The sequence below is a fragment of the Neofelis nebulosa genome, chromosome 11 (assembly GCF_028018385.1).
Source record: "Neofelis nebulosa isolate mNeoNeb1 chromosome 11, mNeoNeb1.pri, whole genome shotgun sequence".
Taxonomy (NCBI): Eukaryota; Metazoa; Chordata; class Mammalia; order Carnivora; family Felidae; genus Neofelis; species Neofelis nebulosa.
In genome coordinates, this window is record NC_080792.1 from 5,902,068 (window position 1) to 5,927,349 (window position 25,282).

The 25,282-nt window shown below is 41.1% G+C and overlaps 1 protein-coding gene across 10 annotated transcripts in view; it reads left to right on the forward strand.

Annotated features, from left to right (window-relative positions):
- Positions 1-25,282, forward strand: part of NETO1 (neuropilin and tolloid like 1) — a 130,061-nt gene that overhangs the window by 49,906 nt on the left and 54,873 nt on the right. For 9 of the 10 annotated variants that reach the window (XR_009250820.1, XR_009250819.1, XM_058691823.1 and 6 more), the window contains exons 5-6: positions 16,752-16,793; positions 16,912-17,039. The exons of the other annotated variant lie outside the window; for it this stretch is intronic. Coding sequence is in view for 7 of the 9 variants with exons in the window: in XM_058691823.1 (XP_058547806.1) it covers positions 16,752-16,793; positions 16,912-17,039 (170 nt within the window). In the remaining 2 variants the exon portion in view is untranslated. The remainder of the gene's footprint in view (positions 1-16,751; positions 16,794-16,911; positions 17,040-25,282) is intronic. 10 annotated transcript variants of the gene reach the window in all.

Here is a 25,282-nt window from a genome sequence, read left to right on the forward strand (position 1 = left end):
ATACGTTTTTTTCCCCCAAATTGTAATATAAATATTTTTATCAAGTCAGTTATAACATCTCAATTAGCCAGGGGTATTCCATGATTAAAAAAAATGCCTCGTGTTTAATTTTTAAAATCTGAAAATACTAGCTGAATAAGGTCTTGATTACTACAAAATAGGCTTAAAATGTTAAAAAGGAGTACTTTGCTCTGAAGATCAAACCGTCTACTTTTATTTTGAGGAAGAAGTTCACGAGAAGCGGCTACACTCTTTCCAGCATGCTTTTGCCACACAAGGATTTGAGCTGTCCGTAGCGGAATGTCCTAAATTACTCCCTGTGATTTAATACTGTTTCTTAAATATGGAGGAGCCTATTGCCAGAGGCAGAATCCAGCATATATGCTCTTGTCAGTATTTTCCTTAATATCCTCAAGTTGCGAGAGACAAGTGCCTGAGAGAATTTATATTTCTGCTTGAAAATGTTATTGATTTCAGGAGTCTTCTAAAAGTGAATAGATGGTGGGACCAAGTCCATTGTATGTGTTTTTCCTGCTAATTTCCAAACAATTACTGCTAAATATATTGATCCCCTTTTAGTTTTGTTTTTGATCACTGTGTGATATTTCTGATTAACGATAACTACTAAAAATCAAGAAGTACAAAGGTTGGATTTTCTTATTGCCGGGCCAATCAAAGGCTAATGTTATTTAAGACGCATGCCAGAAAGATCGATAGCTCAGTGGGTAACATCTTTATCAGCTCACATTGCAATTCTCAGGGAGGATGCATCTCATGGCTACTCACGTGGCTATTGACACGGCCGAGTCCTCACTGGCCGTTGGTCCGAGATAGTATTTCCTTGCTCTGGGGTTTCCCTATAGTTCACAATATGAGAACTGACTTCCATTAGAGCAAACGAGAGAGAGAGAGAGAGAGAGAGAGACAGAGACAGAGACAGAGACACAGAAAGATAGACAGAGATGGGAAAGGGTGGAAAAGGAGAGAACAAGATGGAAGCCACTGTCTCTCTAGCCAATTTTGGAAGTAACGTTCCATTGTTATTGCCAGAAGTGAGTCACTATTTGTTAGAAGTGAGCTACGGGTGTAGCTCACACTGCAGGGGAAGCAGTTACACCAAGGACATGAATACTATCAAGGGTGGGGGGTACATGCAGGGCATTCTTAGAGGCTACTTACTGCATGGTGTTTGAATCTCTGTATGTAGGTTTCATAGATCACTAATCTTTGGTATTTGTATCAACCTTTTGGAATAAAAACAAGAACAAACACAAACACAAAGGTCTGTAGTTTAGTGCATTAAAACAATAACAATGTACATCTCTCACATTTTTTGTTGGCTAATTGGTTCCTCTGTTTCATGTGATGATGGCCTGAGCACTGAGTTGGTTCAGTGTCCTCAGTCCCATGCCAAGCAGTTGGTGTTGGCCGTAAGCTGGGAATTCAGCTGGGGCCGTTGCCTGGGGAGACCTGGCTCTCTTCCATGTGGCTTTTCCATGTAGTCTGTTGACTTTGCTCTCAGTATGTGTGCTGGGCTCTGTAAGAGGGAACAACCCAAGAGTGAGTGCTCCGAGGAAGTAGACACTGCCGGTCTGTTAACATCTAGCTTCAGAAGTCCAGGATGGCACACATTTCTGAGTGCAGGGGCCACCTCAGGTTCAAAGGGAAGGCACATAACGTCCACCTCTTGATGGGCAACTGTCATCTCTATAACTGGAGAAGAAGAATTCTGCTGGAGAGCATCTTTGAAGATTGGCTACCTCAGTGTGACCCCTGGCTGTAACTATCCACGTACTTGCCACCAGCTAAAGGTGCTCACCCCATTCGGGAGCCTCCAAGTGTCACCTCTTATGACACAACTTGAAGCCTAGTATCTCGTCATCTATATATTGGGTCCAAGCGCAGATGACACGGCGTGTCAGCACCCCACTGGCACAGCTGTTCAGATGCAGCTCCCTGGGTGGCCAGACCTGTAAACTAAAAACTCCCATTATCTGCGCTCCTATCCATCCCACCCTCCCACCCAACGTGCAACAGTGAGACCCGTATGGAAAACCATAATTAGAAACCTCCCATTAGAAAGAGGAATATCGGGAGGTTCCCAGTACTGTCATTCATAGTAATTCTAAAATCCAGCCTGCCGTGAGTTATCATTTCCTACGATTGGCAGCAGGAAATTTTCCTTGTTTGGGGCTCTTTCCCCTTGGGTGCCTGCAGTGGCTCTGGACTCTGGGCTCGGAGCTCTGATTTTGGAGGCTTCCTTCCCCCTCAAAGCAGTCCATGTTCTCAGGGAGTAGGCTTGTCGGCGTCCTTCCTGACTAGAGGAGGTTAGCACCCTGGAGGCCTCTTTCCATTTTGAAGTTTCTCTGCCCCTTTGAATCAAAGCTGGTATAAGAGTCAGCAGGACTTTGAGGTTTACTGTGTCACACAACATGATCCACTCCAGCTTGCTTTGGGGAAATGTGCTTAAGATCCTCTGAGACAGCTGCCGAGCTGAGGAGTCACCTGAGGTGCCCCTTCTCTCTGCAGTTAACCAACAGTCACAGAACTGTTCTGCTCTCCCGCAAAGGAGAGGGTCCACTGTCGGCACTCTGGATTGATTGCCCCCAACTTTGATTTTACTTTTAGAATAATTTTCAAGTTGGAGGAGTAAGAAATAGACAAATGATAATGGAGTCCTGAGTTGGCAAAGTCTCCCCTTGATTCTGATGAAAAGTTCCTGTCACATTGATCTGTATCTGTACCTTATCATATGCACCTAAGAGAAAGCATTTGACGCTCAGCTTTTTTTCTAGAAATCGCCTCAGTGAAACCCAAGTTCATGGACTGCATTGCCATTTTCCGTGTTACCCAGGCAACAGTGTCGCCACATGTTCCACCATGAAATAACACAGGTGTCTGTAAAAGTCCAGTAAGATTTTTCTAAGTGTTCTTCCAGCCACCACTGGTAATTTTCTCAAGGGCTTTCTGACCTCCAACTGACTACCCAGTTCCAAAGCAGAAAATGGAATTCTTTTTCAGTGGAGGAGTAACAATGTCCATTACCATCAGCAGTGGACGAGAGCTCTCATCCCACACCCTCACCAAAACTTGATGTCAATCTTAATCTGTGTTTCTGATTAGTAACTGTGTAATGGGATGACATAGTTGTGTTAATTACTGTCCAATTGTTGATTATTAATAAGATTAAGTAGCTTATATTATGTTTCTTGGACACCTGGATTTTTCTTGTGTGAAATACCTGTTCAGAACTTTTGCCCATTTTATATTATGTTGTCTCTCACATACTGTCAGTCTGTAGATACTCTGGATGTTAGGATTTGAATATGTGTTGATAGTATCTTCTTGCAGGTGTGACTCGAGTTGGCACTCACCTTCTAGCATGCTGCATACATCATTCCAGTGTCTTCTGGATTCTGTTGAATACAAGTGTTAGTTCCTTTGAAGAAATTGCTTTTCTTTTTCTTGGGCTGTTTTAAATATGTTCTGTCTCTCAACAGCTTTTAAAACTCTGAATAAATTGTCTCTTTAAATATTGTATGCCCTCCATTTTCTTCTCTTTTTATAAATCTGGTATGATTAGCATTTCCCACTCTGCCTTGTTTTTTGCTCCCACCCAAAAGTGGTATTTGGGGTCATATGGTGATTACATTTTTAATTTTTTTAGGAACTGCCATAGTGTTTTCCATAGGCACTGTACCACTTTACCTTCTCACCAACAGTGCACAAGAGATTTGGTTACTTCACAACCTCACCAACACTTGTCATTTCTATTTTATTGATAGTAGCCATTCTAATGGGTATGAGGTGATATCTCATTGTAGTTTCGTTTGCTTTTCCCTAATGATGAATGTGTGATATTGAGCATCTTCTCATGTGTTTATTAGCTATTTGTATATCTTCTTTGGAGAAAGGTCTTTTCAAGTCATTTGTCCATTTTTGAATCGTGGGTTGTTGTTTTTTTGTTGGTGGTGTTGTCGCATTTTAGGACTTCTGTACCCATTCTGGACATTAGTCCCTTATCAGATACCTGCTTTGCAAATATTTGCCTCATTCAGTGGGTTGACTTTTTCCTCTGTTGATATTCGTTTGATGCACAAATTTTTTCGAGTTTCATGAAGTCCAATTTGTCTATTTTTTTTTCTCTTGTTTCCTGTGCCTTTGGTATCATATCCAAGAAATCTTTGCCAAAGTCAGTGTCATCAAGATTTTAACCAATGTTTCCTTCTTAGAGTTTTATAGGTTTAGGTCTTACATGTAGGTCTTTGATGTATTTGACTTAATTTTTGTACATGCTAGATAAAGGTCCAAATCCACTATTTTGCACATGGATATTGAGTTTTCCCAGAACCAGTTGCTGAAAACGCGGCCCTTCCAACATTAAGTGTCTTGGCACCATTGGCAAAAATCACATGACCGTAGATGAGAGGATTTCTTTCTTTCTTGTGTGTCACTTTAGCTCAAATATTATACACAAAGCACTGGACGGAAGGGGGCTAAGGCAAAGAGACTGGCTAGGATTCTGGTACCTTAAGGTGAAGAAGGCCAGGAATAAGAAGACGATGGTAGACTGGAAAGGCAGATTAGTAGTGAGACATTTTACAAAGACTATTTGAGAGCTCTTGGTATTTTTTCTTTTGGTGAAAACAAAAGTGTGAAGGAGTCAAGTTAATTTTGTTTTAGAAGTTTTCAGCTCCGGTAATCAGGAGAAGTCTAGTGATGGGTAAAATGAAAAGTCTAGAGGAATAAAAGTGATAGAATCCCCCATCAATCACACTCTCTGACTAAACAAGAGAGACCTAATTCTCTGCTTTCAACTTAAGAATTATGATATTGATTTGTATTGCTTTAGACCATTACTTTGGGGAAATCTTGCATTATTTTCACGCCTCTTAAGGAAATAGCTTTAGTGCTCTTATATTTGAATGACAGAAAAATGAGCAAAGGGAATGCAGATTTATCAAGTGTCTCAATACACCGCTGAGTCTTTAACTGCAGTTTCAGGGGAAGCGAAGCATTTAAGGTTTGGTAGCATAGCACCCGCTGTACAGTTACACAAAATTTTTTTAAATGCCAATGGAAAGAGATGTCAGTATAGCACTATTAAATGTTCTAAGACTTACATTTCGATAGACACATCGAGTTGTGTTTGACCTAGGCTGGAAACATGGATTTTTTAAAATGTTTTTAATGTTTTATTTATTTTTTAGAGAGAGAGAGAGAGAGAGAGAGAGAGAGACAGAGCATGAGTGGGGAGGGGCAGAGAGAGAGGGAGACCCAGAATCGGAAACAGGCTTCAGGCTCTGAGCTGTCAGCACAGAGCCCGACGCAGGTCTCGAACTCACAAACTGTGAGGTCATGACCTGAGCCAAAGTTGGACACTTAACCAACTGAGCCTCCCAGGTGCCCCTGGAAACGTGTTTGATTCTTGCAACCCTTAGATGACAGATTTGGGTCCAAGTGGACCCGGACAGTCCAGCTCTGTCTGGAGCTCCCGCATCTATAATTCTTTCCGGTCCCCAAGATGGAGGCTAAACTTTCGAGAAATAATTCTTTCTCAGAGGCCAAGGAATTTAAGAAGCCATAGTCTTAATTTTCTTAACCTGGGTTCAAAACTTAGTGTTGACTGATCCCTTGTGTTCTCAAGTGAAATGCTCGTTAAAAACCACCGGTTTCAGCCACTCATTCCAACCTTAGGAATTGCTGTGATATTGGAGAAATTAGTTCCAGGGGGACGAAAAGAAATGCAAGAAATGCAGATGAAGTGATTCAGGATTTTTGTTTTTGTAACTGTTTAATCCCCCTATACTTAAATGGACCGAAGTTACCTGCTAATGAAGAAGGAGGTACATGGTGGGCTCTCCAGTTCTGAGACAGGTGCATGCATCTAGAAGTCTCTGAAATCTCCAGCCGTGATACTAGGTATAATGCTTTTTGTAAATGGATTCATACATATTCAAATGAGCTCAATTCTACCATTATCTAAAACTAGGGTATAGATTCTGAGCTAAATTGACATAAACGGGCTTTTTATACCTAGTATATGTTGTCATATGTTAAAGGAAAAGTGGATGTCTGGGCATTTAGTGGGTATCTGTCCTTATTTTGATATTTGTAAATATGCATCAGGAACTGCATTATGAGTTTTCTGCAGGAATTCTCCATCTGACCTCAGGCATCTGAGGAAACGAGAGTAATTCTTCATGAACCCCAAAGCTAAGATGCTTTCTAATAGAAATAAGTACAATATGCAGAATAGACAGTGAGGTTACACGGTGGGATTTGACTTGTAAATATGGTTTTAGAGCAACAATAATATTTTAGGCATATTTTAAAAAGTTTTGAAAAGTTTAGGTATTACTATATCCGTTTACCACCCAGGAGCTGAAATTCTGAAGTGTACATGAACAGAATAACGTATAGAGCACTTTAGGAAATCTGTATCTTATCCGTTACCTGGCTCATTTTCGTAAGTTCTCTGCTTTGTACAGTTGATATTTCTACCCTAATTTATTAGAAAGGAGGCAATTGATACCTTAGAAGGTAGAATTCTCTCAGGAATCGGTGCTACCTCACACAGGTTTAGCATCATTCAATGTTTCTGGTGATTTCTTCCTCATGAAATTCCTATTTGACCTCCTCTCTGATGTTTTGTATGCTTCGGTTTTGCTTTGAGGGTCGTTTCCTCTAACACAATATGGTTTCAGAGGGTTTTTCTCCCATGTTTTACTGCCTCACTGGAGAATCATTTTGGATCCTCTTAACCTCAGTCACCCCACATGATGCGTCGCGCACACGTGGCTTTTAGAAGAAGTGCGTGGCTGGGTTTTGTGGGTTCAAAGTGCAGAAGGAGGGCTAGAGTTCACTGATTCTGACCTGGGTCAACGGAGATGAGAGTTGGGGGTTAAAACTAGGACACGCTTCCTTTCGAAGACAGAACATAGTAGCTCCAACTCTTCGTCCGGATGGGCGACAGTTCGTGCTGTTATGTCATCCCCTGAGCATCCCCAGGATGGATCAGGGGATGAATCACGCATGCTCCCATGAGAATCTACTGGCAGGGCCAGCGCTTAGCATTTTGCATTTGTTCTTTCCCCCTCCCAGCCCGCGATGGCTCCGCTTGCCCGTGTGCACTGCTAGCCCCTGGCATAAAAACTCCACAGTCCTTGCCAGGGGCACCAACAGAGGACGCTCCCGCGGTCTCCAACTAGAGGCCATTCCAGCTCCATTTAGAACCGGCTAAGGCTCATCAAATCGAGTGGAAGCACGAGAAGTCTTGTCTTGAAGCTACACGTGCACGGCTTGCACACCTTTATTCCGTCCGCGGCATATTTAGTTAGCTGTCACTTACAAGGCTTTCTCACGATACTTGCATTGCTATTTTCAAAAAAGATTTGGGAAAACGTAACTTTTTCTCGCGAACGTATTTTTTTTTTCACTTTCAGTGACAATTTGTTTAGCTTACAGTGACACAGCGGGATAAAAGAGGCTGATGCGAGGATAATGCCATCCCCTAGCATGCACACACACACACACACACACACACACACACACAACTTGTGGTGCCACCCGCACGTTCAATTCTTGGCATGTCAGAGCCAGGAATATCTTCCTCCTCGGTAGCCGAGTATCACACCTGCTAGCCCGGGCCCAAACTCTCAAGTTCACCCACAAGACGTCATTTCCTGCTCCTCTCTCGTAGGTGTGAGCCTCAGAGGCAAGTGCCGTACTCCCTGTCATAGTATTTGCTCCAAACTCTCCTATGGTCAAGAATCCTGTCCCTCCCTGATTACTATGAAATAACATTTTTTTCTGTAAAAAAGTTCTTTTATTTCCATAGAGTTGACACACAAGGTGACATTAGTTCCCTGTGTACAACACAGTGACTCGACTTCTGTATATGCTGTGTCACACTCACCTTCGGCGTAACTATCACCTGTCACCGTGCAGCTCTCTTACGGCCTCATCCACTGTACTCAGATTTGTTCCTGTGACTTACTCGTTCCAGAACCAGAAGCCTGTATCTCCCCTGTGCGTACCGATAAGCATTGCTGAGTGTTGGGAAAACGGGAAACGTGAAGTAACTGAGAAAGAAGAGGGCTTTGGGGGTGTCCATTTGCTGGGAGGGTCACCATTTGTTGTGCCAGCAAGAAGTGCCCTATTATACCAGGTCTATGAAAAAGATGGCTCGAAAGATGGACTCATTTATTTGAACTTTCATGTGATTTAGGAGGTACTTAGCTGGATGAGGGAACAGGGGCTTCTGGGAGAATTCGGGGGGCGGGCGTTGCTAATGATCAAGAACTTGCCTGGTTTCCTTTGCGTTCAATATGGAAACACCAAACACGTTTTGGACAATTGAGGATTTTTTTTAATTGCCTTCATTACTCTTTTGCTTTTCTGAAGATTTCTTCTTCCCTTCGTCCTGCAAGTTGTTTTTTTTTTTGTTATTCTACATGGCAAATGCATTTTCCCCATAGAAGAATATTGCTATCTTGTGACTATCTATCAAAAACAAACCTTGCAAAAGCCTGTTTAACGCGAGCATGAGCAAAATCAACATTCTTTGCATACATTTTGTAAAAGAGAGTTCTGTCTTCTCAATTTATTTAAAACCATGAGTGAATACAAGCATCGTGAGAAAGCTTCCTGTGTTACAGCTTAATAAGTAAAACGAGGAAATGAAGCTTCTGTACAAGCCGTGCAAATATCGGTAATATATTAAAGGGCTTGTAAAATTCTTTCCTGAAACTCTTTAGGTTTCCGTTTCTAAATCCCATATATGAGTAAATTTTATGTTAAACCGGAAGTCATGATATGCAAACTCTGTGCCCACCTTACAACCCTTGGGAAGAGAAACTCTATTGTGAAGTTGTAACTGCCAGCCTCATATGTATCAATAACAGTAACCTTGGAAAATGCTTAAAATATTATACTATGGATTCTCTGTTAAAGCAATGTTGCTTCTAGCCAAGACTGAAAGGAATCAGATTATTAAAATAATATGTTGATGTAAGCTATTTTCGTACTGCACTGTCAAGGTTTTTTGCAATTGCTTTTAAAAACGGCATCTTAAATTCAGTTAACTGGTTGCAAAACCTACAAAGTCAGTATTTTTCAATCTTGAGTAGGAAACAGGGAGCCAACGCTGAGATGGGTCACAGACAAGGAGGGAATGCTAGAGACAGTGACCTGGCCATTGGAATGGCAGTTAGTTTCCATACGAGAGCTGATTGAATGCAGATATACCCACAGATATTACAGGACTTTCCAGAGTAAATAGACGTGAGACATGGAGACATCATATAGCTTATGACAGAATTCAGGATGTGTGAAATTATGGAAGCTTGAGGGAAATATTGGTTAACCTTCTCCAAGATGATCCTGTTGGGGAGTTGAGCTGTGCCGTGCAAAACATATCAAAGTATCGAAGTTGAGTTTTATAATCAGAGGGTTTTATAGTTCCATTTACATGGCCAGGTCAGGCAATTACATTTTCCCATAAATTGTTGTTAGAGGAATACCACTGTGTTTTGTGATATAATGGCATCCATGAGCTGGAAAAAGCCTAGACCAACCACATTTTCAGCTCAGGAAAAATACGTGCCAGACATATTGAATGATTGGTTTAACATTGTAAGTTAGCTGTAAAACTTCTAGGTTTTAGCTCAAAACAAGTTGGCATTTTCTATAATCGTTGAACCTCCATTTTGTTCATTTATAAGGTGAATATGCCTCTGACTTGACTCAGTTGTAGTCTAATCGGGTAAATATTCATTTACTGAAAGTCCGTCTACAATCTGGCTGGCATTGTGGAAATCTCTTTCGAGTATGAAATAAATGTGTCGCATGGCCCCGAGTTAATAAATTGCAATTTCGAGTTTTGTTGCAAGAAGGCGTTGACCCACGATACAAAGGTGGGGTTGGCCAGGACAGAAGTTCTGTAATATTTTGGTCTTAAAACAACTGTCCTCTCAGGAAACAACTGAAGACTTCATAGGGCTTTGGTTTATACGGCTGTGTCATTCAATGCTCATTACAGTAGAAATTCAAGCTAATAGCATTTTAAATTTCTATTTATTAATTCATAGAAAAATTACACTAATAAACCTATTATGTGTTATTTTAAAAGCATTTTTAACAGCATCGATTGAAATTAAAATATTAATTAATAAATATTGAAACAATACTTAGAAGAATTACATTGCTTTATGTTTCTGGAATTCTGTTTAATGTCTGGCTTCTTAGAAGACAGCTGGATTCTCAACATCTACTTGTTCATTAAATGTGTTGCGTTGTATTCTTAGGGTTGAAGTATATGAAGAAAATTCAGTCTCGAGATAATGTAGCGGAAAAGGAGAAGAGTGTTTTCATAGACTTTTCAGATAGATTCTACCTCAAACCTCAGAAAGTGATAGCTCCTTAAAGGTTAGTTGCAGTGAGGAATGTGAGACCATATCAGTGATTTTTTTTGGTATTCTGTTACATTAATATCTATCTTTTTTTTACCCATGCCTGAGTTTTTTTTTTTATTTTTTTAAAATTTTTTTTTTTCAACATTTTTTATTTATTTTTGGGACAGAGAGAGACAGAGCATGAACGGGGTTGGGTCAGAAAGAGAGGGAGACACAGAATCGGAAACAGGCTCCAGGCTCCGAGCCATCAGCCCAGAGCCTGACGCGGGGCTCGAACTCACGGACCGCGAGATCGTGACCTGGCTGAAGTCGGACGCTTAACCGACTGCGCCACCCAGGCGCCCCACCCATGCCTGAGTTTTTAACATTTGACAGTTAGTGGATCACTGTTTTACAGATCTTCCAAATGTTGACCCAGTCCATTGTTGCACACCAAAAATTATATTTGTACATTTAGTCAACAGTCACATTTAAAAATGCTTTAAGTATTGAGAAGCTGTCGGATGCACAGTGATGGGTATGATTTTCTTTGCTGGAAGCTTGAATTTTATCATTGGCAGCAAATACTATCAGTTGTTTTCCTTAAAGTCAACAGATTCACTCCATTCGTTCTGCAGAAAAGACAGGCCCTTAAACTTTTAGATTAAAAAGGGTGGCAATTTTTAGTGCTTTGTCAAGGAGATTTTGAAATAAAACAGTTCTTTGCCCGCACAAAGGTGTAATGATGAGTTATACAACGAATACGCATGGCTGTGGTTTGGTACCATTGTCTTGAATCGTGCTAAGGCATCAGAAGTTTTATTTACCATTGCGTTCGCAACGTCAATGCAAATGTCAACACAGATGTTCCAGCATCACTCAGAACATTCAAAAGTTTGCTAACAACTTGAATATTTCAGCACGACTTGCATTTGTTGGCAAGCAGCTCCTTAGGAGGCCTTTGGTGATTGGTTCACACTGACGCTGGGTGAATTCGAGCAAAAGCAGCAGCTCAGCCATGTCTGAACATCTACTTGTTACCCAGAAGTAAAATTCTGTCGACAAGGTATTAACTCCTTCTTCTCGTGTAAGGCTAAGACTTTAAATCTCCAGGTGATTGTGTGGTTAGAAAGCAGTAGAGTCTGCTGACTTCTTTCTTTCCTGACTATTCAGCCAGTAGATATTCAGCAGTGGTCGCTTTGCATTGCTTCCCGAGGCCCCTCATGTCTTGTGTGAGCTACTCCAGCCTCGGCAGGACAGTAACTCCCTTTGCAACATGCTTCAGGGCCTTTATCATTTTCAGTTTCAAAAGGGTGTTAAAAGATCTTTTACCTTTGAAAAAGGCAGATGAGATCTACATCTAAAATATTCAATACTTTTTAGAACAGTTGTTGATGTCAAAATAATGTTGCAATCAAACTGCCACGATAAAATTGCCAGAAAATATTTTTCTGCCCCAATCACAATAAAACAAATGATTCACATGTATGAAGCTGAAGGAATGATGGCTTTTGTCATGATTTCGTTTATTATGTACAGCTTTCCCGTTTAATCTGGAGTCGACCTCTCCTCTTCATGAGTAAGATACTTCTTTGGAATATTAGTGTCATCCTTTTCTCCAGTTTTAGACATAGCCCATGGAATGGTGGTGGAGAAAGTCAGCCTCTTGGTCTCCTTCATCTCTGGCAAATGTCCCTCCTCATGGGAAGAAGAATATATTACAAATATATTTCTTTTATTTCAGGGGAAATAGCGAATTTCAGAATATTCATACATTTAGGAACAGTTTTTAAAACTAGAAAAAAAATTTAAATATTTTTACACATATATGTAATTCTAAAATAAGACAGAAAATGTCCTGAATTTTGGTTGTGCTTCCATATAAGTTCAAGACGTAATTCTAGACTTCTTTTTTTTTTAATTTTCTTTTAATGTTTATTTATTTTTGAGAGAGAGACAGAGCGTGAGTGGGGAGGGGCAGAGAGAGAGGGAGACACAGAATCCGAAGCAGGCTCCAGGCTCTGACCTGTCAGCACAGATCCCAACGTGGGGCTCGAACTCACGAACCACGAGATCATGCCCTGAGCCGAAGTTGGACGCCCAACCGACTGAGCCACCCAGGCGCCCCAAGACGCAATTCTAGATTTCAACATAACAACGTATTGGACAAAAATCAGGTTGCAGAGATTACAGCAGGGAAAATTAAAGCTAGCCCAATAAAATCCTTGAGAATAAACGGGATTAATCTCTGAAAATGTACATCACTTATAGCCTAAACCCACTACCTTAGAGTGTTCTTGAAAACACAGGCAAATATTTTAGTAACCGTAATAGTGATGATGTCATCACATATCATGTCTGGAAACTGCCATACATTCCCGAGAAACTGAGAATGTGGAACGGTAACATTTTAGCAGTAGTATGAACGTAGTTTGACTTTTGCGGTAGAATAAAAAATCGAAAAGCTCAGTGATCTCAGGTAACTGAAGTTAATTCTTGCTTCTGTGGTCTAATCAGAGTCAAGGAAGAGGCAGTACAACACATCTTCTTCCAGGAGCTGAAGCTGGTAAATTCCGCACCTTCACTGGGTGGCTTTTGAGGTGGACCGTGGAAGACGGAAGAGGGAACTTTTTCTGGTAGTTTTTATGAGCTCAGCCTTCAAGTGAAGTTCAGCCACTTTGTCCACATTTCATTGGGCAGAACTTGGTTCCGCCGCTACCCACAACTGCAAGGGAGGGTGGGGGGGGGGGGAACGGAGTCAGCTGGGTGCCTAGAAAGAGATTTGAGTTTGGTTTAGTAGAGATTATTCTCTCAAATAGCACCTAATTTGATAATTTACTGTGAGACCCTCTGGGAAAGATGTAGTTATACGTGTAGTATGTCAACAGTATAAGAAAATCAACCTCATATTAAGTAACTATTTTTTTTATATATACACAAAGAAATACGTTAGATTCAACCATATTTATGGGGCACCCACCATGTTCAAGCAATGTTCTAGGTCTTGGAGAGAGAGAGAGGAACAACAGGTAAGAAGTCCCTCAGAGGGTGTGCTTTGTTATAGTCTGGTGGGAGGAGATGGCCAATAGAAAAGCAAACAAATAGAGGTGTCTGGGTAGCTCGTGGGTTAAGCGTCTGACGCTTGATTTCCACTCAGGTCACCATCTCAAAGTTCGTGAGTTCAACACCTGCCTCTGGCTCTACGCTAACAACACAGAGCCTGCTTAGGATTCTCTCTCTCTCTCTCTCTCTCTCTGCCCCTTCCCCACATGCTCTTTGCTCTCTTTTGAAATAAATTTTAAAAAGCTTAAAAAAAAAAAGTAAATAGTAAAAAAATAGTGGATTTTGATCAAAGAAGTTGTGAAGGGAGAAAAGAAGGTGAGAGGCAGGGCTACTTTGGAAAGGCTCATCCAGGAAGGATTTCCTGAGAAAACAACACTCCAGTCATGAGATGAAGAAGGAGAAAGATCCACCCACGGGGTGGTAGTGGGGGGGTGGACAGTACAGGCAAGGAAGAGAGGCAGGTCACATACTGGAGGAACAGGAAGTGTTGATGTGTCTTGAGAGGAGACAGCAAAATCAAGAGCAGGCATTGCATTGGGGCAGGGGGTCAGGGGCAAGGGCACATGGAGAATTACAGTCCTTTAAAAACAGCTGTGATTTTATTCCATGGGCAATGGAATGTCAGGTGAGTATCACGATTTGATTTATATTTTTCAAAGCTTATTCGGATTGCTTAGTGGAGAACGGATTTGGGGAGATCCTGGGTAGAAGATGGCTTTCCAAGCCTAGCTTCGTTGTGCTTCTGCATAATAATTTCTGTCATTGCCCCCAAACAACCTGGGACCAAAAAAATCAACCTTCGTGTTCTTAAATTCAGTCTAGGCTGCTTTAAAAAATTATTGTGTTGTTTATTTTCTGTGTATTTTGCAGGTCATGGGGGCCATCTGTTACTGTCACTGTGAAATTACCGATGGCTAACTGAAATGAAAGTGCAGAAACGATTTTTTTCCTAAAGTTTTTTTTTCTCCCCCCCATTTTTTTTTTAACCATCAGCACTCTCGCCATTAATACAAAGACAAAAATAAATTTTCAACTCCCAGAACTGGCATTTCTCTCAACGTTGCCCGACATGAGTTATAAAAATGACAAATGTTAGCCTTCAAACCAGAAAATAGAATACCAACTACCCTTCCCCAAGAATCACAAGAACAGCCACACAAGGCTGAAACATTGTAATCAATGATGACGATTATTAAGCATTATGCAAAATAGTAAAACCGATATAATGAATAATAAAGAATCTGGATAACTGAGGTGGGCGAGGTTGGTGTAAACATAAGGAAAGATATTTGGTGTCTTCAATACCAAGAATACAGCTTAATGGTGACAACCAATCTAAGTAATTCTGTACAAAACATAGTTCTTTTATGGTACAAAGTAGATAATAAATATACATTTTTAAAGAATAACCAAATATCCATTAATTTAGACAAGGGAAAAAATTACTTGGGGGTATCCTGATCCAAACTGACTAGATCATCATCATTTCTGCTTCTTTCATAAACATTGCATACAAATACTTCTTCCCCCCTCCTTCCTTCTCTCTTTTCCTTTTTCTTTCTTTTCTCCCTCCTTTCCTCCCTTCTGTCCTTCCCTTTCTCTTTTTTTCCTTTCTTTCTTCTAAAAGGTAAGAGGACTGTTTTCAAAATGATTATACAAAGGAATTTATATCTTGATTCAAAATGTATTACCACGTTATAATTGTGTTCTACGATAAAGTGTTTCTAAATAGTTGACATAACTTAATTGTAGCCTGACTAATCCAGGCCGTTTAGTTTCAATAAATCAGTATGGATTACTGTTTAACAAAACTAGGAAAAAAACTGTAATGAAGATAAGTATGGTAATATAGTCAGCCTGAAGCCATGGGCCTCGTGTATCCAAGGATAGACACATACAAAGAATTGCCCTTGGATACACACAGACATCTATGCACACACAGCCTTGATATCCAGAAATAATTGCCTCCTGAGAGTTGCTACCCTTTCATGTTTCAGTCCTCGACTGTTGATGAGCAGTGTCTCCCAACATATTTCTAACTTTATAAGATTTTTAATTTATAGCCAATACCATAGTAGTAAAAAGAAATTAAATGTCAAAGTCACCTTTTAACTTGGATACCATGTGTCTCCAAGAAAAATCATAGCCTTCATGCCTTTACCCATAAGTTAAGGAAAATCCAACTCAAAGTAACAGGACGTACATTGTTATAAGGACGTACATTGTTGCAAAAAGCAAAAGGCCCAGAGAAGTGTGACTATGGAGTAGTTGAAGAGGGTGCACCAGGGAGATCCATAAGGACTCATGGTTCTCGATGGTTCCATTCTGCTCAGCCTTAAGAGTTAGCATCTTCTCACATTAGTGCCTGTCAACCTCATAAGCTGACCGCCATGCATGACCCCAGCGGGTCCCCGTACAAACCAGACCATGATGTGAGCCAGAAAATTAAATACACCCTGTTTCTTTTTGTTCTCGAAGAAACTTTCCTCAGAAGCCTTCCACTAGGTTCACCATTATATTTCACTGGTTGCATACTAACCTCAAAATCAATTTCAGGGTATGGAATCAAGACCACCGTTCTTGGCCTATAACAAGTAGGCCGCTTCTGAGACTTGTGATAAATCAAGCTTCCCCCAAGTACATGAGCAGACAAGGACACATATCTGGCCCCGGGGACCTGGTGTGAGGGGAAAGGCAGGGAGAGAGCTGGGGTTGAGAAGGCACAGCAGACTACTGAGAAAAACTTGGGGAGCTAGCATGGAATAAAGAGGGAAGAGGGCTGCTGGAAACAGGATGATGGCGTTCTGCTGGGGGAGAGAGGCCCTCGGTTTCACACCTTAACTCTGTGCTCCCGGTATTGCAATGGCAAAGAGATTTGTGTCCCCAAAAGTTACAGAATTTGTTAAATCAGGCAAAATGACTGTATGTGTCACAGATGGAAGTTTATTCAAAGCCTCACTTACCTATGGATACATTTTGCAAAAACAACCAGTGTCCGATTGTGGAGTCCGAAACGGTGAGCAGTATTTCCATTTGACGATTACATGAAGAGTGGCCTTGGAAGGTCTTGAAAAGTGGCTTCTTGCGTATTGACGAAAAACCCTGTGGTAATAGTTCGGTTTTATAAATTAACATTTCGGTCTTAACATTACCAGGCAGGCGTTTATTCGGCCACTTAATTTCTCTTAATCTATTTCTTGGCAGATTCCTGAATAACGTAATGGTGTATTACTCAACATCGTTTTAAGTAATAAATGCAGAATAAGACTAATTATCTTTTTCTCAATTTTTAAGATCCTGACTTTAAGGACCTTGGCGTTTTGAAACCATTACCAGGTTGGTAACGTAGATATTCAATAATGTTCAGAGGTCTCTGTTTTCTGCTCTGAAATATACTTTTGGTTTATTATTCAAGCTCCATTTTTGTATGTTTGTTTGGCGTTTCGTTGTTTAGCATGTGAGTTTGAGATGGGCGGCCCAGAAGGAATTGTGGAGTCTGTACAGATTATGAAGGAAGGCAAAGCTTCTGCCAGCGAGGCCGTGGATTGCAAGTGGTACATCCGGGCACCTCCACGATCCAAGGTCAGTCTTAAGGGGAAAACAGATTCGACAGTCAGCTTGGGAAGCGTCTGCAACATGCACGGCCTTTAACCCACCGGACGCGCTTAGTAGGTTTCAGAGTGCGATCATAAGCTGTCATTTTCTTTCGGTTTTGAAATGCAACCTGTCTCTCCCCATCCAAGGAAACTTTCGGTGTCGTAAATAACATGGAGAGGGTGCTGAAGAGGGCATTTGATCACCTGCCCAAGAGACTACATATAAGGTGTAGTGGAGAGTGTGCCCAAGAGGCTGTAACGTAACTGCCCCCCGCTGAAAAATGGATTGAAATGCTATCTGTAAGCTAAGATTCTAAGTATAATTACACATACGCTTTTACTGTCAGTATCTGCACTCTGTTCTTGTTTTAACCTAAAACCATATCTTTGGAAGAAATTGCCCAAGACTTGTAAAATCATGTATCTCTGGCATATAAAATACCTTATGATAAGGCTGGGGGTCTGTGCCCAGGCAGAGAGACCAACCAGGACTTCACCTCCTCTTACTGTCCTTTCTCTCTCTCTCTTTTTTTTGAAAATTTTTTAATGTTTATTGATTTTTGAGAGAGAAACACACGGTCTGAGGGGGGAGGGGCAGAGAGAGGGAGACACAGAATCCGAAGCAGGCTCCAGTCTCCGAGCTGTCAGCACAAGAGCCTGATGCAGGGCTCAAACTCCTAGATCGCCGGATCATGACATGAGCCAAAGTTGGACACCCGACCAGCTGAGCCACCCAGGCGCCCGTATCACGCTTCTTTCGATTGTCGTTATGAAAAAGTATTGCCGCGTTACCAAATCCTCCAGTGTTTTCATAATGTGGCAGGAGTTGGAATTTTATGTAGGTTACCTTGAGTTTCAAATGCTGGCAATACTTTCTTAAAATTGTTAATGTATATGTTATGAAATTAAGTATATTAGAGGTCAGATTCAAACCCAGGCCACTATTTTGGAAATACTTCTTTAGAACAACCATATTTATCCTACTATTAAGATATGAAGAAATACTGGGAATGATTTTGTGTCAGTCACTATCATAGGTGGAGACTGTCGATTATTTGCTTATCCTCCTCTCTTTATTGTTATTCCTCAGTTATATTGTTTCAACCAAGCATTATTGGTTTATTGGGTTTGTAGTTGACTATTTATTGAGCTTGAAACAGTTGGTTATTTCGTTAATAGATTTAGTGGCTCTGTAAAATCTCGAGCACCACGCTGGAGAAATGAAAAAAGCATGCCGGCCACTGTCTTCATGCTTCCAGTTTAATTCTTAGACAAATATGTAACCAACTAATCCAAGGAATGGGACAGGGTCGTTGAGGTGTTTATAAGGTGCAGTAAAGAGCGGGAGAAGCGCGTGTATACCTCGGAAGGTAAGTCACACGTGGAATCAAATTCTGCCAGGGTGTCCACTGAATTTTAATGAAAAACAATATTGTATCAGGTAGACAAGGTGGGAGGGCTCTCTAGGTAGAGGGAATAGCCATCAGGGTCATAGAATCATAGGACAGTGAGCTTTTTTTAGGAATTGAGTCATTGAATGTGACCAAGTAGAATGGAGGTGGATGGTGAGTCTTTAAGTCAAAGGGCTCTGTAGGAACCCTAAAGAACTTGGATTCACCCCAATAGCATTAGTGATACACGCAAGAGTGTGAAGCAGGAAAATGGTGTGATCAGATTTGCATTCTGGAAAAGTAGGCTTTCCTTGTAAAGTAGCGACAGAAGACTGAACACTACAGGCAGAAGACCCAGTAGGAAGATGTGGCAGTGATCCCCACGGTGGTGATGATCTGCATGGTGGAGGTGATCCCTACGGTTGAGGTCGAACTCCACAGTGGAGGTGATCCCCACGGTTGAGGTGATCCCCATGGTGGAGGTGATCTCCACGGTGGAGGTGATCCCCATGGTTGAAGTGATCCCCATGGTGGAGGTGATCCCCATGGTGGAGGTGATCCCCACGGTTGAGGTTGAACTCTACAGTGGAGGTGATCCCCACGGTTGAGGTGATCCCCATGGTGGAGGTGATCTCCACGGTTGAAGTGATCCCCATGGTGGAGGTTGATCCCCACGGTGGAGGTTGATCCCCATGGTGGAGGTGATCCCCTCGGTGGAGGTTGATCTCCACGGTGGAGGTGATCCCCATGGTTGAGGTGATCCCCACAGTGGAGGTGATGCCCACAGTGGAGGCTGGTTGTGACAGTAGACAGGTAAAGGAAATAGTCACAATAGAAAAAGGAGAATTTGGTGGCTGGCTATCCAGGATGAGGGGAAAATAGAGTGATCTTGAGGAAGCGTGTTGGCTTTCTTCACTTGACTTTCCCGTCAATGTGTCTCTGGGGTCTGCGTGCAGTGTGAACGTGCAGCACCCTCTCCCCAGACTTCCAGTTACAGAGATTCAGAGCCGTGCTCTGCTTGCGGTCTTTCCACCAGCAGGTCTCTTTGCATTTGTCCAAATCTTTGAAAACGTTTGTTGTATTATGAAGAAAGACACAGTGATCCCTCCTTAAAAACAAAACAAAACAAAACAAAAAACCAAGGCTGTTCACAACATAAAAGGCAACCCCCTGCCTGGATTATAAGGGAGCTAGATTGCTCTCTTACATAATCTGTGGGTTCACATGCAAATGCTATTCATTTTTCTTAAACTCTATGAATGAAAGATTAGAAAAAAAATTTTTTCCAGCTGGAAACATTTGAGCCCCACCTCATTGTTGTTCCCAGCATCTTTGTCCCTGGAGTGTTAAAGAGAGGGTTTTTATGGGAGTGTAAACACACAGTGTTTTTTTTTTCCCCCCGGATGGTAAATAGGCTGTCTTTTGTACAATTCCAGAGTAACAATACCCAGTGTACCTGTCTGTTACAGAATTTGGCATTCTGTGACCCAAAGGGGAAGCCGCCTGCAGAGTTAGACAAAGATGACTCTATTGTGACAGGCTTTCTCTGCGAAATTAAAGGTGATAGGATAGGAAGTGGCTTTGAATAACGGTGGAGAAAAGGCAAGAATATGACTGCCTATGTGGGCTTTCTGTTGTTGCAGACTTCCTAGCAGCTTGTGAGACTAGACTGTCAAAGCACAAGTTAAACTTGAAGTGGCCCGTGGTGAATTTTTGAATGATAACTGGGGATTGAAACATAGTTGCACAATGCAACTAATGCTAAATAGCTCACTGGGGTTCTACTAAAACGTATATCAAGTATTTACATTGCTTCTCAGACTTTTTGACAAATAGAAAATAGTAACACAGATGATCACCTTTAATTAGAAGGTGATTCATCCAGATTTCTTAGAATTTGGCATGCTAGAGCCAGAAAGAACATTGGAAATCGGCTACTGATTGGCTCATTTAAAGGTGAATAAGCTAAGACAGGATAATAAAGTCTTACCCGGGGTTAAGAGTGGAATCCAGGGGCGCCTGGGTGGCGCAGTCGGTTAAGCGTCCGACTTCAGCCAGGTCACGATCTTGCGGTCCGTGAGTTCAAGCCCCGCGTCAGGCTCTGGGCTCATGGCTCGGAGCCTGGAGCCTGTTTCCGATTCTGTGTCTCCCTCTCTCTCTGCCCCTCCCCCGTTCATGCTCTGTCTCTCTCTGTCCCAAAAATAAATAAAAAACGTTGAAAAAAAATTTTTTAAAAAAAGAGTGGAATCCAGAGATGTCTCTCTGTAGATTCTAGAACAAGGATGGCCACAGGGTCTTATGGCTTCGTGTTCTGGATCCGGTACAGAAAAGAACCAACAGGGAAGAATGTTGGATGATCACAACAGGGTACCTATGTGAATGTTAATTCCGTGAAGGCTGGGCCTTCTTTATCTCTAGATACTTAGTACCAAGCCAAATGACTGTCATTCAGTTAAAACTCAGAATAAAACAACAAACTGATGTGTATCTAGAAAAATGGATGTGGTAGCCATCTTCGGACATTTAAAGGACTGTCGTAAGACAGACGAACAGGCAGGTAAGGGTTAATCTGCAGTGTTGCAAGTATTACAATTTATTTGAATGCTCAAAGCTGGAAAAAGAATAGCTTTTGATTCAGTACAAACAGGGTTTCTGCTTTTGGTTTTAATAATGGAGCCGCCCCAAAATCAAATCCATAAGAAGAATCCAAATAAAGTTTAGCACAAATTTTGTACACTAATGTTAAAGTCAGGTAATTTTTTTGGCCCAGGTAACATTAAACTCCTTTCAAGATCAAAACGTGATGAGTCTCTGATAAATGCCCAAATATTTGGTTTGTTAGTACAGAGCTAAGGCGAGATTTCCATATCCTGACTCCCGGTCTGGTGTGATGTCACAAAACCACACTATTTGGGGGAAATTGTCGAATTTGTTAAGATAGGAAAAGAAATAAATCAAACACTTATAAAAGTACAGCGGTGAAGATAATTAACTTAACAATTAAGGTGTTGGGACAATAAAACTCTAGCTTTTAGTAATCACCCATCATTTAAAACTTCACATTAGTGTTTAATGTGTTGTCACGTGACTCAAAAATGTTTTAAAGAAAATTAGCATTAAATAAACAGGAAAACTTGACAATTATAGTAAGTCAATATTTTATAGTGAAGTTGCTTTAAAGTTAATTATATGATGAACTTAATTGCAGGCAGAATCTTAGATATGACAACCCAGGATTTCCAGCCCCGTCGGTGGAACTGTGAATATAAAATATTACATACCTGGTTATGTTAAACTACCTGGCAAACTACCTGGCAAAGGGATTGTGCCGAAGCAATTAAGGCTACCACTCAGTTGGCTTGGGTTGATTAAAAGAGAGTTTATCCAAGTGAGCCTAATCTAACCACACGAGCCCTTTAAAAGCTGGATTTTCTCTGGCTGTCGGCAGAAGGGGAAGTCAGAGGAACGAAGAACGCTGTCTAAGAGCTAAAAGTGATCCCTGGTAACTGGTCATTGAGAAAACAGGGACCTTGCTCCTAGAATGGCAAGCAGGTGGGTTTTCAGCCTCATATGCCCTTAGCAGAGAACACAGGCCAGCCCACAATTACTTTTGCCCTACAGACTCAGAGATCCGAAACGGGTCTTGAGTAAAGTTGCTCTATTTCTGGTAACTTGTTATGGGGCAAGGAGAAAACTAACACAAGAGATGAAGGGTAGTAACTATCCTTGATTACAGTGATAAGATTTAGGGTTCTGAAGACTGAGTCTGACTTGATTATCTCCAAACAGGGAAACAAAATTGGGTAAACACAACGAAAACCACCCTTGGACCTGTTAGGACTCCACCTGGTTTTCGAGCGAAATCTCAGTTTTGCACTGTCAGATTTTGGAGACGGACTTTAAGTGCTTTGATACTCGCTCGTACATGCCAGAAAAATCTCCTTGATATTCGTATCAGGACTTGTTGTAGGGTGTGTCTTTTCAACGATTCAGCAAAGAGTATGATGTTCTGATGTTCTCCTCCAAATACAGGGGATGCTGCTACATTCAGAATTCATGGGATGTCATATCGAAAATGATAAGGCTCGCATGTCCGGCCACAAATAAGACAGCAAGCTCAGAAGCCCCAGGCTACACACTTTTTCTTAAGAATGTGGCTTTCTTTATCAAAGTGGAAAGTAGTTCTGAAACCATGGACAGCGTTTCTCAGACCAGAGTGTATTTAAAGTGTATTTTCATGGAGAAAGCTGTTCTGGCAAGTCTTAAATAATTGCCCCAAACAGTGTCTGTGTTCTGCATATCCTTGTGACACGAGGGGAGGGACCAGGTTGAAAGGCTGGTATTAAATGTTTGTTTGTAAATATTATTCCTTAGTAAATTGTTAGCTAGAGTTATTTGCTTTAAGTGCACAAAAGGGATTCTGTTTTCCATATTAGTGTGATTTGGAAGCCAGATATTACTAGAAATTACTTATGTGCTCTGAACCCCCTCTGGCCCTGTTCAATAAATCACTTTGTCAGCTCAAACTCTTGGTGATTGATTAGAAAGAAGAATGCATCAAAATGATTCACTGAGAGGAGATGGTAATCTGACTATTTTACTGGGGTTATATATGATTCTGTTTATCATTTCCCCTTTTTCTCAGCAGAGAGGCTAAAGAACTTTCTGTAGTTTTCTACCTTAAATAAAAACCGTGACATTCTTTCCCTCGGTGATCTTATGGCCCAAACCTTAGGCTGGCAAGATACCATTTAAGTCATAATATAAGGAAGGCTGTGAGATGATGTATCCTAGAGCTAGTGTGGAGAAGCACGATCACTTTTCTGGCTAATGACATTGGCTTTTGCCCCAACAGCTCTGCCCCCAGTAAAGGTAATAACCGCTGGCATGTTTTACTTCTTTTCTTCAATGATTAAGAAAAATGAAGTTAAAAAATAATGGAATGCTCCAGAAGGGAATATATAAAAATCCAGTGACTAATTGTTCACTTCCTCCAGAAATAGTATTCTGTCTACTAAGAATGGCCTTTAAATAGAAAAAGGGGCTTAGATTTCTGTCACTCCATTTCATGTAAGAATACACATCAGTCACCTCGCATGGAAAATGTGGAAACTCTCTAGAGCTGTAAAATGAGAAACTATGGGCTGAATATGCAAATTCCCTTTCTAACAAGAGCAGTGCTTTTCTGTAAAACAATCTTTTTAAGAAAATTTAAGACAGCCATTTATTTCAGAGGGACCCATTTGTTTTCTGTGACCCTCGTTTTTATCTGGATTTGCCAACAGTTTGGTTTTGCTCGCTCACTTATTTATTTTATTGGTGTTTGCTTTCTTTAACTTTGTGACTTTCTTTCTGGGCTATAAGTCTGTGATAATTAAAAAAAAAAAATTATAGGAGTCTGTGCAGTGCAGTGAGAAGTAGCAAATGTCCAGCAGACCTGAGTTCAATACCAACAACTTACCTAAGGGCCTGGGTCACTGTGAGAAAGTGACTTGGCTGTACCCCCCCCCCCCACCCCCGGATCTCGGCCTTTTCATTTTAAAATGGCTGCAGCAAGTGTATGTTGTTACTGAGAGATCTGAGCGAAATCATGCGTCAGCGCAATGTCTTAGGTTATTGCCGGTACACGATGCAAATAATAAATTAGCATTTTAAGCCGGGCTTCTACATGCAGCGTAAGAAAGATACTCGAAATAATTGTTCAGGCCTATTAGGCCACTGACTGACTCATTCAACCTGGAAACAGCAGGCTCTCAACTATCTGTCTTTCTTAAATTAGTCAAACGATTCATTCCTTCTTTCTGTGGGCATAGTGTTTGGTTTTTATAGCTTTGGAAGGACACTGGAGGGAAGGGTTACTTTACAAGACACTCCAAAGGATCTTTGCACCTCCCCTACCCAGTATTTCCTCCTGTCGGTAACTGCATATTTACGATTCTAATTGCAAATTGTTTTGAGGGCTAAGAAACTCGGTTGGGTTGACCGTATGGTACTTGAAGATTAAAATATGTATTTGGTTTTTTGTTGCATTTAGCAAGTTTATTACCTTATAAGAAAAAATCTCTAGATTTTATAGGTATTTATATTTTTATAGTGCTTTCAATTTGTTTCCTTTAGTCAGGATGGGGTGATGAAGTACAGTGAAAAGAGCTGTAAAGCAAGGAGTAGGTATTTTATTCCTATCGAAGGTTCCCACATTGATTTACTTATATCCCTTGAGCAACTTTTTTGTCTCCTTCGCTCCAGCTTCATGGTCAAGGTCATCAGAAACACCCAACACCTTGTTATAAATCCACGTGGAAACTCATAAAACAAAGCAGTTAGGAAAACCCTGGAAGGTTTAACATTCCCAGGTATGCCTGGTTCAAGGAGACATTTTGGCGTTTCCCGGATGGCTTTCAGGAATGTAATATTTGGTTGGGAAAAGTGAATCCTAGATGGGTTACCTGAGTAATAGTTGACCTTCTGATAAAATAAAGTACAACGCCACTGGGAAGGAGGAACATGCAAGGTGTTTTAGGACGTATATATTATGTTTGTAGTCATGGCAATTAAAGTTAACATCAAAGTGTCTGGAAATTTTAGATTAGCTCGAACTGTAATGTTACAGACCGCCTGTGTATGTGAAAACCTCACCAAGCAAAGCATAATAAAACTCGAGTGCCTCCCAGTGTTTCTCAATTTTTGTCCACTTCTCCCTATTTCTCTGTTGTTCTTCCTCAAATTTATAGGAGTATTTCCGGACTTGGGACTCCCATTTTATTATGTTCAGTCAGTTCTCCCTAATGAGTCTGTAACAAACTGTCTTGTGGTTTTCTGACACTTCAGAGTTATATGA